The sequence below is a fragment of the Lactuca virosa genome, chromosome 2, assembly GCF_052849685.1.
Source record: "Lactuca virosa cultivar CGN04683 chromosome 2, Lactuca_virosa_CGN04683_v6, whole genome shotgun sequence".
Taxonomy (NCBI): Eukaryota; Viridiplantae; Streptophyta; class Magnoliopsida; order Asterales; family Asteraceae; genus Lactuca; species Lactuca virosa.
The window spans coordinates 126,334,119-126,351,206 of NC_136427.1; the positions used below are offsets into that span (position 1 = coordinate 126,334,119).

Genomic DNA, 17,088 nt, shown 5'->3' on the forward strand with positions numbered 1-17,088 from the left:
CTATTTCACCCCTACCACTACCACATAAGAACATATCATGAACATACTACTAGACATGCGTGGGTTCTGACGACCCCTTCGGTATCTTTCAACCGGTAACCGGGACTAATCCCCTTACTACCACTATAACATATATCATATCATGATAACAACATAAAACATATCAGGTAGTAGCAAACCTATATATTTATCACAAAGACAATAATCTATCAACCAACTCCTACTAGTGGGACGACATTGTGGCCGTAGACCCACTCCTACTGGAAGGTAACTCACCTCAATGTCGTACAGTGTTTGAACTGTCCTTGCTGCCGGAATCAACCCCTCTTAGATCCAACACACAACAATCTTCCTTGATTACCATTTCCTGTTCAACTCAGGTCAAAGTCAAGGTCAAGGTTAACACCTTGGTAAAAGTCAACTCTGGGTCAAAGTCAATGTCTGGTTGACTCTACTTGCCAAGTTGACCCAACAACTCGCCGATTCCCCAAATCCTCAAAGCACTAGAACCTCGATCTTACTCGCCGAGTATTGCACGCACTCGCCAAGTTCTCCTTCATACAAAGTCGGGACCTTCTTCATCTTACTCGCCGAGTTCATCCTTGAACTCGTCGATTTCTTCTTCTTGCAATAAGACACGTTTAGCCCTGGACTCGCATAGTTCCTTATGAACTCGTCGAGTACGCCTTCATGCAGTTGGGATTTGCCATGAACTCGCCGAGTTCTGTTCTTGAAGTAGCCGAGTTACATGATTTCCAGGTCATGTTTCACATCTATCTTGTTGAGTCCTCTTCTAGACTCAACCAGTTCGATCCAAGCAGAAAAGGCTTGGGGAACCATACCCCGACTTGTCCAGTCCCAAGAACAACTCGTCGAGTCCCCCAAAGTCCATAACCATACAGTTGATTTCAGTCAGGTTTAACACATCCAAAACATAGATCTGGCCTCCTAGGGTCCATAATACACGTAAAGTTACCAACTTGACGTTCATGCACGAGGTATTTGGCTCAAATGCCCCTAAAATGAAGTCTACAAGATGCATGGGGCTCTTATGGCAATAAAGTAGGCACCTTTATGCCATAGGAACCCTCAATGGTCGCAAATCTGAAGTCATACCCCTTTATAACCACAAATTCCCGAAAATGGCACTTCTAAGGCTTAGAAAAGATAGAAATGAACCCTAACTAGAGATCTAAGAGATAGATGGTCAAGGTTTCAGCTTTATACCTCAAATAAGCTTGAAATGTGCCAAAACCTCTGGATCTTCTTACTTCCTCTTGATCTCTCAAGCTTCCTTCTCCTTCTTAAACTTCAAATACACACAAATGGCACCAAAAAGCTCAAGAACACTCAATAAATGATTAGGGTTTAGAGTTAGGGCTTTTCTGGACTGGGAGGGACGATGGAGGCTGGGTTGGGACAATATAAGGTGCTTAAATAGGGCACAAACCCTAAATATTAGGGTTTCATCCAGACAGTCATACTCGCTGAGTCAGGCTCTCCGACTCGTCGCGTAGGTTACTTAAATTTCACGTCTAAGAGTCTAGTCTACTCGATGAGTTGGGGCTCCAACTCGCCGAGTCTCAGTGTAAAAATGAAACTACTTGTATTTAAAAATACATACCAGGAATCGGGTGTTACATTGTAGATCGAGGCCTTGTTCATCCTGATCTAGCTTCTAGAGGTATAAATTTTTGATCTTGATGGCTTTCTCATGTAGATCTAGTTTGGGTTATGATATGTCTTGTTTTGGGTCCCATGGTTATGGTTCTTATTAGTAGAAGTTACTCCAAAAGCTTTGAGTCTCATATTTGGTCTTTGTTGAGCTCATTAGGTCATAAAAATTGGATCTTGATGAATATAATCATTCCATTCATGAGTTGGTGGTATTTTGATGAAGTTAGAGAGTTAGGGATTTGGTTTTGACACCATTAATCCATGCAAAGTCATCAAGTCAAAAACTTTATGACTTAGGACATCTCATATGAATTAGATCTGGAAGTTATGCATGTTGTCTTAAGGCATTAAGAAGTTTGGAGTAATTTTTAGGCATCAGCGTCGTACACTGGACGTACGTACCTGAACGACTTTTGGGTCATTTTTAGGCATGGAGTCATTTTCGGTTTGGACCTTGCTTTGTTGGGTCAGGTATAGGAAGGGTAAAGAAGTGTTTTACCCAATGGTATGAGAAGATATGAATTTGGACCTTAGAATATGGAAATTACCTTAACTATCATTAATTAGGAATATTTTGGATGTGTTCAGTGTAAGGAGCCTAGTAGCAGCAGTGCGTGTATGTTTTTGTTATCTCGGATTAAGGTGAGTCTCCTCACTATACCCGTGGGTCGAAGGCACCAATGTCGACCCACTAGGATCTCTTATATGCTAGTTGTCTTTGTGACTCTTGCATGGTGTGTTAGACTAGGCCCATTGTATGACGAGCTAGGCCTATTTGTATGTTGGGATGGACCCATGGAACAGGAAGGGCTAGGCCTAATTTATGTTATGTAGGATGGTAGCGGTCTTTGTGACTCTTGCATTGTATGTTGGACTATGCCCATTGGTTAGGTAGGGTTATGGCCATTATTGTGGGTTGGGCCCAATGTGAGGGCTTGGCCCAAGGATATGTATGGTATGTAGTATCATGGGGAACACACTAAGCTTTGTGCTTACGGTTTTTATGGTTATGGTTCAGGTACTTCCAGTTCGAAAGGGAAAGGCCCGACTTGATCGCAGCGCATCCACCCATATTTCCGCACTTTATGATAAGAATAAATGTTGTTTTGTGTTGAACTAAAATTGAAATTTTTATCTTATGATGTTTGGGATGTTACATTAGTAATGACAGATGATTATGTAAGTATTGATAACATCTTTTCTATGTTTAATCGTATGTGACAAACTTACGCCTTTTTTTAATTTTTAGAAAAAATATATTACAAGATATTTATAGAAAGTCAAGCACCCAATATGTGATGCCCTAGAAGACCCAAATCTCCGACCAAATCTACTAGATATGTTGTGAAAAAAAAAATTGGAGAATTTTTAATTAGATATGTGGAAACATATATGGTGTAAACATAATACAATACTGGATTTCCAAAAGATGGAATTCAGGATCCGATGCTTGATTGGGTAAGAGCCTGATATTCTTACATGATCATCAATTTTGAAATTAATTTAATGAAGGATGTTATCTATGAGCTTTTACATGAATACAATAAACAAGATAAAGAGAAGAGAGAATATGATACAAAAAATCATCTGGGGAAATCCAAAAAAGGTAGGAGAGCTTGACTTGAAAACACATGCGATATCGTCAATTACATATGGTAGAGATGGTGAATGTGGATTATTATGAAGGTGAAGTGGTGAATGTAAAGGTGAAGGTGAAGTGGTGGATATTAGATTCTGAAGTGGTGAGTGTGATTCTAATGATATGATGTTGACATGGATAATTTGTTTGTTGATTTATTAGGACAATTTTAGTTTTTAATTAGATGAATGTTTATTTATTTTTACAATAATTTTTAGTTTTTAATTAGATGAATGTTTGAACATATATATGATATGATGGATATGTGGATCTTAATATGGATAACTACTTTATTACTTTACAAAACAATGTCTTTTTTTTTGTTTATCAGTAAATTAATGTTTATACAATGTTTCATTTTAAATCACATATGATTTAAATATTTCTAAATGTTTTTTTTTCAATAAGCATATAGTTGATAATCACATGTGATTGAGTCTGTTTTGATGTATAAAGGATATTAATCACATGTGATTAATTATCTTTTGTTCTTATAATTATATGTGATAAGTATAACATAAAGTGTAAGATTTTTCTGATATATATATATATATATAATGAGAACCTAAAAAGGTTAACTACCATTTAAGAACCATTCATTAAGGATATTTTGGTCAATCCATATTTTTTCTTATCATTTAATTTAAACATTCTCACCAAATACTCTCTCATAAGTTTTCAAATTCTCTCAACTTTCAAACACTTTCTTCTTCTACAACATCCACCACCACCTAACTCCGGAGACTATACAACACCGCCGCCACCAACCTGCGACGACTATCCACCACCGCCACCTATCGTCTTTCCTATTCCGATGTCTCCTAATGCCGGAAAAACTCATTATCGCCGTCGTTAAGTCATTCTCCATCGACTTCCAACAGATCTGAAGGATTCTGGTGATTTTTTTCATTTCTGGTGGTGTTCCTAGTCCAGATATGTCTAGAACATTCGTCTTCAGATCTAGCACATATGCCGTCAGATCTGCTTTCATCGCCCACACCACAACCTCTTTCCATCGACATTGATCTCGCAACCACCGACCGCCAAGCTTTAGATCCAAATTCGGTAACTTCAGACGTATAATATCCTCATTTATATATGCCCTCATCTTCGACGTCGTCTTTTTATAACTTCAAATTTGTGAGTTGTGCTTCATTTCCGACGACCGTCTGACCTCTGAACTCTCCAAAGCACCAGAAAACGTCGTGTCGCCTCCCTGAAACTTTCAGATCTGAAGCCAAAGATGTCGGAAAGTCACCAACCGCCATCAACCTTTTAGATCTGAAGCAAAAACGTACTGATTTCTCAGATTTGGTTAGAACTGGTCAAATCTGATGTGTTTGGTCTAATTTTAGACATAGATCTTGTATGTGTGAAGCATTTCATGGTGGAAACCGGTGGTTCCACCACCGTATTAGATCTCTTCCACCATCACCACCCCCTCGCCTCAGATTGCAGGAAAACTCATCAACTGTCATCAACATTTTAGATCTGAAGTCAAAGGCGCAACGATTTCTCATATATGGTTAGATCTGCTCTGATCTTCAATATCCGGAGACTATAAGGAACATGAAAATCTCAGATCTGTAAATCACATCAGATCTGAAAAAAATATGCACACAAGGTGTTTGATCAAATGCTTCAACGAGATCTGTAAGTTTTTTATTTGTAAATAAGTGTTTAAATTTTTGTATTAAGCTGTAAATTAATATTTGAAGTGTGTATTATATTATGAATTCTGATTTTTTTAGGCACTAAGTTGTGAAATTTAGACTTTGTAATATTAATGACAAAACTGCAAAAATGGTCCCTGTGGTATGTATTTTTTGGGGGTTTTAGTCTAAACTCCGACTTTTTTGGTTTCGTGGTCCTTTTATACTAGTTTCATTGTGTTTTTGGTCCCTCGGAAAACTGAAAAGAGTAAAATGCCCTTCTGATATTTTTTTATGTTTCTTCATTTTAATTTAAAAGAAAAAGAAAATAATTAATTAATTGGGTCCACATATCTCTCTCTCTCTCTCTCTCTCTCTCTCTCTCTCTCTCTTGGTCACCGGAAAAACGCAACATCAACCATAGTTGTTGCCTCCCTCGATTCCAACCCTTTTATCCCCTTTATTTTGATGACAAGACGATCCAACCTCCTCCTGATCACCACCGTTGCCAGCTGAAGCAATCCCATATCACAAATAGTCCCTATCGGATTTGTTCAATGGGGAAGAAGAACCGCCCACCAATTACCCTCCTGTCTTCTTCTGTTTTCGACCACCGTCCACCACACACACACACACACAAAACCTAAAAATCGATTCTCTCTCTCTCTCTCTCACATTGATCTGAAACGCCATTTTTCTTCTTCTTCTCTTTCTATCTCTCACAGATCTGAGGTGGTCTCTGAAACCAGACCTGAAATGTTAGTGTTTGTCGACGGTGGTGCTAGAAACCACAAGTCGCCGTTTCTACTAGGGTTTGTAGAGCCGTTGCTGGTTACCGGTGTCGGAGGCTAGGGTTTTGCAACGAGAAGAAGAATAGAAATAGGGAGGAGACACATGGGGCTATCATGATGAAGTAGGAGGGTCGAGAGGGTGGTTGAAGCGGTTGGAGTTTATCCAGTCGGTGGTTCCGACAAGCTCTTTCTTGTCTGAAACTCCTTCACCGGGGTTGTTTCGGATCTAAGATAGAGCAACAACGATCGGGGGTGCTGAGGAGGTTGTCATCGACAGAAAAGGGGATGAGGAGGGCTGGCGATATCTGTGAAGGAGGGTTTTGTGACGAGAAAAAGAATAGAAAGAGGGAGGAGATACCTGGGGCTATCTTGGCCTCGTCGGAGATAAACACACACATACGAGAGAGAGAGAGAGAGAGAGAGAGAGAGAAGGAGACTTTTTTTAATTAGTTAAATAAATAAATAAGTATTTAGATTTTAAAAAATGAAAGAAATGAAAAATAAATAACCCAAGGGTATTACAGTCATTTCACTATTCAGAGGGACCAAAAACACAATGAAACTAGCTCAAAAGGACCACGAAGCCAAAAAAGTCGGGGTTTGGTCTAAAACCCCAAAAAAATGCATACCACATGGACTATTTTTGCAATTTTGTCATATTTAATTAAGCTTTGAATTAATATCTGAAATGTTTTATTAAACTATGAATTTTGATTTTTTTTATCCACATATATATGAATTTTATACATGTAAATGAGATGTGAATGTAGTGTATTCAACTATGAATTTTCTATATTAACCTGTGAATTTTATTAACAGCGTAATATAATAAATTTATATTTTAATGCACATAAATGGCTGAAGATATATATGAAGGTATAAATATACCTTTTAAGTTGAGAATATGGCTGTGAATATATAATTTTTGTGTATCAAACTGCGAATTTATTATGTTAAACTATCACTTTTGTGTATTAAATTGTGAATTGGCTGTATTAAAGTGTGAATGGTTTATCTGAAGTTATAAATTTTAAGTTAAGAATAAATAACATTTGTGTGTATTAAATTATGAATTTGTTATATTAAGTTGTGAATTTTGTGTATGAAACCATAATTTACTGTATTAAGTTGTGAATTGATTGTATTAAGTATAATTTTGTGTTAAAACATTAATGATTTATGTATGAATTTTTGTATTAATTTTCTTGTGAATATGTTTATTTTTTTGTTGTATAAGTATGTAAGAATGTATTGAGTTTTAGATAATTGTGTTGCATTGAATTCAAAGTGTTAATATGTTTATTAAATTGTGAATGTACTATTTAAGCTTAGTATAATAAATTCACATTTTAATACACATAAATGCTTCCAGATATGAACGTATAAATATAACTTTTAAGTTGAGAATATGATTGTGAATATATAACTTTTGTGTATTAAACCATGAATTTGTTGTATTAAATTGTCATTTTTATATATTAAACTGTGAATTAACTATATTTAATTGTAAATGTTTTATATGAAGTTATAAATATAAGTTTTAAGTTAATAATACATAACATTTATGTGTATAAAGTTATGAAATTGTTATATTAAGGTATGCATTTTGAGTATTAAACTGTAATTTACTGTATTAAGTTGTGAATTAACTGTATTAAGCCGTGACCTTTTTACATAATTTTGTGTTAAAATATTATGTATGAAATATTTGTATTAATTTTCTTGTGACTATATTTATCTTTATATTGTATAACTATGTAAGAAAGTACTAGTTTTTAGATCATTGTTTTACATTAAATTCAAAGTGCGTGAATTAATATATGTATTAAACAGTGAATGAAGTGTTTAAGCTGTAAATACATGATTATATATATATATATATATATATATATATATATATATATATATATATATATATATATGATTTTAAATGAATGGTGGCTGTGGCGGTGGCTCAAATGATTGATGACAGCGTGTAGTCGTGGTGATAGAGTTTTGGTTTAACTTCTCCGAATATGTAATATGTAAATTAGTGTAAAATAGATTGTATTAAGTTGAAAATTTTATATATTAAATTGTAAATTGTCTGTATTAAGTTGTATTTTGTATAAATTATGTGTTAAAATATTAATGAGTGTATAGATGAAAATATTAGACTATAAAAATTACGATTTTTCCATTTTTTACCAAAAATACAAACATCAGGATTTTTAATATATTTAATAAGCATTTACAATATATATTTACTTAACAAACAGCGGTTCTTAGGTTCTTATTCTTTTGTGGTTGTCATTTTAACCACTTATATATATATATATATATATATATATATATATATATATATATATATATATATAGAGAGAGAGAGAGAGAGAGAGAGAGAGAGAGATAGGTTTAGGTATTAAAACTAATTATTGTGTTATTGTATGCACAACTGTGGGTCTATCAAAATTAAATAAATATTTAAATAATTAAATAAGTAAACAATGGTATTTTAGTAATTTGATGAATAGCTTCCACAAATAGTCACTGTAATCACGCTAGCATTCAGTTTTAACCTAATTTCTTTTCTTATATACACCTTCATCGATGTCTTCCAACCACTCCGCCACCAGCAGCAGGTCACCGCCTCATTCAATTACCGTTGTCGTTAGGGTGCTGGATGAGTTCGAAGAGGCGGCGTCGACACCATTTGGAAGTTTAAGGCAAGTGGTTGATGCTATGGCCGTTGAGATGCACGCTGGTTTAGCCTCTGAGATGTTACTCACCTTCGTCGACAATCTCCCAAACGGGTTCGTATAGCCATTAACACATATCTCGCTCATAGATGGATATATTATACTCTAAAATTAATGTATTTGTGATTCTCTTCCAAGTTTTTTGTTCCAAGCTTAACTTCTTGTGAGAAAAGCATTCCCTGGTGCTAATTTGATCGAATTCTCAATTCTTCCTACATTCGGATGCTTTTAATCAGTATCTCGAATTCTTATACTGTTAATTTCAACTCTTTTTACTAATGCTGCTGTTGTAGACTAATGTGTCGTCTTTCTGGGTGTTGTTTTACATTGTATTAAATCTTTAAAATAGGGAATTTGGGTTTGTTGATTCACAGGAAATGAAGAAGGAAGAAATTAGTTTTTTTTTGTTCTAGCAGCCTCTAGACTCAGTTTAGCGTTTCTAGAATTTTTGTTGAAGTTTGTGTGATTTTGGTCAGTAAAGATGAAATGAATAGGGGATATTTTGCTGCCTTCGTTATGAGATTTGATTGTAGCTCTTAGGATGCACACCAACTGGTCGATAAAATGCTTGAACCAACCTTTTCAATTTTTATTCAAGACCGTTATTCAGGGTATGCTTAATTTTCCTTTGGGTATAAACTACAAACTATGAACTACGAAGCATGTGTTTTAAAATTAAAATCCAATTTTATCTTTCTTTGGTATAAAAATATATATATATTTTTTGAACGAATGGGGAAATGCCCTCTTTTTTTTGTTGGTTTGTTGGGTACATAAGGGCAAGAACAAGATTGTTCTTGTATTTCTTGACTGGAATCCATGTAGAATGAAAGGAAACATGGGGTTCATTAAGAGGAAACGTAGAAGAGAAGGGTGAGTGGAATCATGAATTCTAATTCTGTTGGCATTTGTTCACGAATTGTATGAAATCACGAATCCAATTCTGTTGGAATAGAATCATGAATTCTAATTCTGTTGGAATGGAATCACGAATCCATTTCTCTTTAATGGGTTTTACGTGACTTTATTTTGGCTTGCTTCTTTATGCTTGAATTTTATCTTATATTGTTGGTTTATAATGATCAAGTGTCGAATACCATTATTTTTGTAGGTACGAAACTAGAGATATCAAAGCAAAACATGGTACATATGAAACTTACAACATTCTACTAGAATGGAATCTTGAATTCTGATTCTGTGATAATAGAATCTTGAATATGAACATTGTATGGGATGAAGATGAACAATGACCACCAATCTTCCAAAAAGAATGGATTATTCCACCAGAATAATATACAATATAATGAAAAAAATATATATATGTAACAGTATATTCTGGTAGAATTATGGGATAATGACTTAAAAGGGTAATATATTTTTCGATTTGTATACATTTGGTCACTGAGTTTTTTTTTCGTCCACATTTACCCCTTCAACTTGTTAAACTGTATACATTCAGTCCTTATGACCGGCTACTCCAGGTTACCCGGTAAAAATGACTTAATAGGGTAATATATTTCTCACTTTGTACACATTTAGTCCTTAATATTTTTGTACACATTTAGTCATTTTTTTTTTTTTTTTTGCAAAATAAGTCATTTTTTTTTTGTACTCATTCAGTACTTATGAATGATTTTTTAGTTTTTTCTCACGAAATCTTACGTGGGACATTCATTAATGAGGTGTATGGGGCTTTTGATGCTTATATCCATCGCGATCTCAACTACTTGGTTGCTTAGGTCATGTGTTTTGAACGTCATAATTACTTCATATGATCTCGGATTTTAACGATTTTTATATCCATGCGTTCGTATTTTAGTCTACTACAACTTTCATTTAGATTACTCTCATTAAAAAAATAATATATTTTTACTTATGATTTTTATATCCATACGCGGTGGCGGATTTAGTATGGTCCCGGTGTTGCACCGACAACACCTGTTTTTTCTATTCGCTGTGAAAAAATTTCCGCTTTATTTTTTACGTTTATACCTATTTTCCATGTATCGACAACATCTATTTCATCTCGGCAACACCTACTATGTATTACTGCGTCTTCCCCTGTCCATACGTTTTTTATGAATGCATGTATGTATGTTTTTTTTTATAAAATCGTTAGTAAAAACATATTACATTTTAACGGGGGTAATCTTAATGAAAGTTGTAGTAGACTCAAAAAATGAACAATGTGGATAAAGATCCTTAAAATCTGATATCGTATGAAGAAATTACGATGTTCAAAATACAAGACCTAAGCCAAACCACAAGACTTACGCAACCAAGCAATCGAGATTGCATTGGACATAAGCATCAACAACCTCAAGCACCTCATCAATGATTGTCTCACGTAAGATGTGGTGAAAAAAAACTAAAGAAATCATTCATAAGTACTGAATGAGTACAAAAAAGGACTTATTTTGAAACAAAATAAAAATTAAGGACTAAATATGTACAAAAATATTAAGGACTAAATGTGTACAAAATGAAAAATATATTACCCTATCAAGTCATTTTTCCCGGCTAACCTGGAGTAACAGGTCATAAGGTCTGAATTTGTACAGTTTAACAAGCTTAAGGGTAAATGTGGACGAAAAAAAAACTCAGTGACCAAATGTATACAAATCGAATAATATGTTAGCCTTTTAAGTCATTATCCCTAGAATGATTCATATATTGTGTTTTTTGTGTTATTAATAAGTGTAAAATTCATATAGAATAGTATATAATTTTTTTTTCTAAGAATGTAATGAAGAATGTAATGAAATTTGTTTTTTAACTTGTATCCCAAATTTTGTTATTCTTCAAAAAGTTCATTAGATCAAAATATATATTATATCAGAATGTGTAATTCTTGTATGGTTCAATCATATTTGTTATTTTTCAATATATTGATAAACATATCCCGTCAGAATTTTCGAATTAGGAGAATTATCATCCACATAATCAGATTTTTAAAATTAATAGAATCTATTTTCCTTAAAATATGGAATTTCCTTTTTTAAATTTATGTTAATTGACTAAAATACCCTTAGAATGAAATTTGTTGGTATTGTTTAATTATATTTAATTTAATAATATGTATTATTCACTTTCCAAAATTAAGTAAAATGATTGGCCCACAATTATGCATACAATAACACAATATTTAGTTTGAATAGAATAAACTAAGCCTATATATATATATATATATATATATATATATATATATATATATATATATATATATATATATATATATATATATATATATATATATATATATATATATATATATATATACACACACATGCAGGCGTATCCAATAACATATTTAAAAAGGGGAAAGAGAGATGTATGATGGGAGTGCGAGAGAGTGTCACCCTCTGTTACAAGGTGGGAGAGATGAAGAGTACAAAAACGGAAGCTTTTCTTCATCAGAAATCGAGACTATTTCCAGCATATGTGACGTTATCGTGCAGCCACTCCCTTTGAGTTCTCTTGATGTTCATGAGAACAAAGTTAAAGAATCTATTCAGTCGTTCTCTACAGCTTCCGGTTCTCAATACCCAATTCCTAATAAGGTATAATATCAAAAAAAACTCTTCTATATTCTCAATTCGATTTTTTATTATTATTTCGAAGTAGAAATGAAAAAAAAAAATACGGAATTGGAAACAGGTAGCTCACATACTGGTGACGACCGCTTTTTTTGAAGAAATGATGGTGGTGAAATTGGTCACAACTCTTTTATCCACCAGGCTAGGCACCCTTTTACTTTCTGGGTTTCTTTGTATTTCTCATAAATGGCCATATATACACAACTTCTCCGAAATCTCACTACATAAGAGGGAGAAGATTCTGCAGAAATGGTTCAAGAATGGGTATATAACGCCTATCAGACTCGGATTGTTGTTGATCAAGTCAATCTGCCTTTTGGTCTTCTTTTCTCAGGTGATCTCTTCTTCCTCTTTCTCTTTATTGGCCAGTTGATCCCAAATAAAAATTAATAAATAAATAAATAAATACTGTTCTGATCTTAATACTTGAAAACAGACACTTGGTACATATATTTTTTATGTAACCCAGTGTGAGACAAATACGACCCACCTATTTGATAGGTCAAAATAAATAATTTGGATGACGAATACGCTGTCTAAGTAGTTTTTTTTTTACACTTAAAGGTATTATAAAAATACGCAATCGATACCTTGAACAGTTTTTATACTTACTCCAACCACCAGTTCCTTTGTCTGCTGCAAAAATGTAAGTGGTCCAAGAGACATTATCAACATGCAAACATAGATATCAACGACCATTAGATCAACATTTCTGCAAAAAAGTACACAACGCCCAATGCAAACATAAATATTTAGATCAAGATGTAGTTCGACCTTTGATCTGACACACCTCAACACTTTAGGAGAACAAGTATGTAACAGATAAATTAGGTGACAACCCACAATGACAAAGAAAAGCCCACTCTAGTTTGGAATTAAAATTCCCACATATCACTATTGAGAGTTGAGACACAATTTTTTTTTATTAATTAAGGATGCACATGTAAAATAGGCAACTAAGAGTAAGAATATAAGTCCAATTTGATAAGTAACGAAATATATCTAAACACTTATAATTATAATACAAGGAAAACGGCTGATATGATATTCTTGAAAAATGCCCAACAGGTAGGTGGGAAAACAAATAATCCTACATGGGAAGCCATCGGCTACCACGTCGACCTTAATGAAGAACAACCCAAAAGCAACCCAAAAGAGCGCCCTCTACAGAAAGGAATGGTGGAGCTTATGAATGAAAAGGGTCATACACTCGTGCAATCTCTCCGTAAGAAAGGCCTGGATGTGAGAGAAGACCTTAAACAGAAAATCTGCAGAATAAAATGTGACGTTGTAATAGTTGGCTCTGGTTGTGGTGGTGGTGTTGCAGCTGCCATACTTGCAAAATCCGGCAAGAAAGTTGTGGTTCTTGAGAAAGGAAACTACTTTAGTAAGACAGATTATTCAAAACTGGAAGGGCCTTCTCTTGATCAACTCTATGAATCAAAAGGAGTATTTCCTACCCTTCAAGGGAGTGTGATGATCCAAGCAGGAACTGGAGTTGGAGGTGGGTCAGCAATTAATTGGTCAGGTTGCATCAAGACACCACAATCTGTGCGAAAAGAATGGGCAGAAGACTACAACATTAAGTTATATGAGAGCCATGAGTATAGTTCTGCGATGAATAAAGTGTGTGAAAGAATCGGTGTTACTGAAAGGTGTGCAAAAGAAGGATTCCAAAATCAAGTTCTTCGTAAAGGGTGTGAGAATCTTGGTCTGAAAGTCGATTTTATCCCACAGAACGCATCCGAGAATCATTATTGTGGTTCTTGTTGTTATGGTTGCAGATCAGGAGACAAAAAGGGAACCGATTCCACTTGGTTGGTTGATGCAGTGGATCATGGCGCTGTTATCATAACCGGATGTAAAGCCAAGAAATTTATTTTGGCAAGAAATCGACAAGGGATGAAAAGAAGACATAAATGTTTAGGAGTAATTGCTGAAGCTTTACACCAAGAAACCTATAAAACATTAATCATCGAAGCAAAAGTGACAATTTCTGCATGTGGGTCTCTTTTGACGCCACCTTTAATGAAATCTAGTGGTCTGAAAAACCCTAATATTGGCAAGAATCTTCACCTTCATCCTGTTGCAATGGCATGGGGATACTTTCCAGAAAATGAAACAGATCTAACAGGCACAAACTACGAAGGAGGGATACTGACATCGGTTCATAAACCGGGGTCAGATGAGAATTACATCTTGGAAGTAACTGCACTAGGACCTGGATCATTCGCTGGTTTATGTCCTTGGCTTTCTGGGCAAGACATAAAGGAAAGAATGCTGAGATACTCTCGAACAGCTCATGTGTTTTCATTGATAAGAGACAGTGGACCTGGGAAAGTGAAGTCAGCAGGAAGGATAAGTTTTAAATTCAGCAAATATGACAAAGAAAATATGAAGAAAGGGCTTAGACAGGCATTAAGGGTGTTAATTGCAGCTGGGGCTGTTGAAGTGGGTACCCAAAGAAGCGATGGGCAGAAATTGAAATGCAAAGGGACAAGTAAAGAGGAGATAGAGGAGTTCTTGGAGACAGTAGATGCTGTACCTGGTCCGATGTCAATGGTGGAACGTTGGACTCTATACTGTTCAGCTCATCAAATGGGGAGTTGCAGAATGGGGAAAACCGAGAAGGAAGGAGCCGTGGATGAGAATGGGGAGAGCTGGGAAGCGAAGGGACTTTTTGTTTGTGATGCGAGTATTTTACCGACTGCTGTTGGTGTTAATCCCATGATCACCATCCAATCGACTGCTTATTGTCTTGCAGAAAGAATTGCAGATGGCTTTAGATAAAAAGTTGTATGAAGGATTCAAGTTTGATTATTGGAAGCTTATTATAGAAAATAATGCTTGTTATTTCAATGGTGTGTGAGCTTTATGTGTGTATAACATTACTTGGGTTGTAAACAAAAGGATATTCTATCCTTAGCAAAGTAATAATAAATTTGTCAATTGACTATTTATCATCCTAAAAAAGGAATTTTTTCAGCATTTCTAGTCTAGAGTTGTTGACTGCATCTCGTTTTATCCGTGATCCAAATGCTTAAAATCTTGGGTGTGATGAAGGCTATTTGGTTTTTCTATGAACACTTTTGTCTACTCACTACAAGAATAGCGATCTTTAGCGGCAATGGGCGTCGCCGCTAAAAGTCCAGGTTGTCACTTCTAATAGTGTCGCCATTAAAGGTAGCCGTCGCCACTAAAGGTCTTTATTCTTGTAGTGACTTGTCACTAAAGGTCTTTATTCTTTTTAGGAGACCACTCCAATACATTTTCAGAAAAGTTGTGTAGCTTATATCATTTTTTGGAGAAGAAGTAACATTCAGTATTTCAAAAAGTTGTATAACCCAAGTTCATGGATTACTTGCGTGATATTGAATTTATTATGCAATATAAAAAACTCGAGACAGTAATAAGAGACACCAAGGCTATTCAAGTACTACCGGCAAAGAGATTGCTCGTGGTCTAGGTGGTAATGACCACGTACCGTAAACACCACCTCGATCCTCTCGTGGTGCTGACCTGGAGCCATGATTGTGGCCTCTCGTGCTTCCCACCACAAATTAAGTGCCATGACCAATTAGGTCTATCTTCTTCTCTCTTCCCCTTTTTATTCTCTCTTGCAGGTTACAATCACTGTGGGGAGTATATGTGGGGAGTATACCGGCTTTGCTGTAGAAGGAAGATGGTGGGCGATGATGGTGAGTTGCATACACACCATGAGCCCTTTGGTGGTGTGTATATAGGAAGGCCTAAGATCAATGGAGGAGATTCAAAATAAATAATATATTTTCAGATAAATTATCCTTTACAAAAATAATAAATAAGTAATTAAATTAGTAATTTATTAATTATTAATTCAAATTAAATAAAATAGTATATTTAATAATTAAATAGAAAAATAATTAGATTAAGGTGGTGCTTGTTTTTTGTCTGTATATCTTCTTGGCCTCTTTTATCTGCGTCGCGCAGACATTAACATTCACAAATTGTTTTTTTAAAGAGCGTTAACCTGAAACGATATGTGCACATTCTTCTTGGCGTATATGTAGATTAGAGTCCTGTAACCTTTTCAAACATTTTCTAGCCGCCTAAACCTTATAATTATTATAAAACTAAGATTTATTTTTTAAATTAAAACTTAGATTTATTTTAACTTTATCTATGATAAACAATTTAAAAAAAAATTATAATACTTCAAGAAAAAATGATTTGACGACATAACCATAAACTTTGTAACAAATTTATAATAAATATTTTGTTATTATAATAGTCGTTAGAGTTGTTTATATTGGTATGAAAACAATTCTAATATCGTCTAATATTTTTAAGCCAAATATTTTTAAAACATATATTTAATGCAACACCATCCATTTTCCTTTGGAAAAAATATGTATGCTCAGTTTTTTAACCGGTATAATTGAATAGAAGTGAAATGAAAATTTTGAAAGTTATAATTTTGAAATCAAAGTTTATTTACATCTATTTTATGTGTTAAATTCTTTACTACCTAATTACAATCTTCAGGTATAACTTTGCGACCAAATCTTAGTGTTCTTATCAAATATATTTGTTCTTATAAAAGAATCATAAAAGTATTGAAAAACTCTTTTATGTTTAAAAGAAAGTTTATTTAAAATTTTATTTTATTTTAGCAACCTGCAGACTTAAAAAAATAATAATAATCAGCAGTCTTCTTCTTTCAGAAGGCATACATTTTTTAACTTCCGTTTTCAAGTATTATTTTTTTGAATTTTATTTATCTTAAGCCTTGGTTTTTGGGATTTTTATTGGCTGTGGGGCGGTGGTGGAGATCTATCGCGGTGCAGCCAAGTCACTTAAGTTGTAGCGCGGTCACGGCTAGGTCGTGGCAGGGTGGTGGATGGGGGTTCAAAAATCCTAAGTCTCGGGCCTTGAACCCTATTTAAGGAAATGGATGCTTAGGGTTTGCTCTATCTTTGGCCTCTATTTCCATAAATCATCCATAGCAAACCCTAA

The 17,088-nt window shown here is 34.4% G+C and overlaps 1 protein-coding gene across 1 annotated transcript; it reads left to right on the forward strand.

Annotated features, from left to right (window-relative positions):
* Positions 1–11,784: 11,784 nt before the first annotated feature.
* On the forward strand, positions 11,785–15,049 carry LOC145159465 (long-chain-alcohol oxidase FAO1-like). Its single transcript, XM_079078461.1, has 3 exons — positions 11,785–12,057; positions 12,155–12,427; positions 13,162–15,049. The coding sequence occupies exons 1-3, from the start codon at positions 11,827–11,829 to the stop codon at positions 14,881–14,883; spliced, it is 2,226 nt and encodes a 741-aa protein (XP_078934587.1). The 5' UTR covers positions 11,785–11,826; the 3' UTR covers positions 14,884–15,049.
* The last annotated feature ends 2,039 nt before the right edge of the window (positions 15,050–17,088 follow it).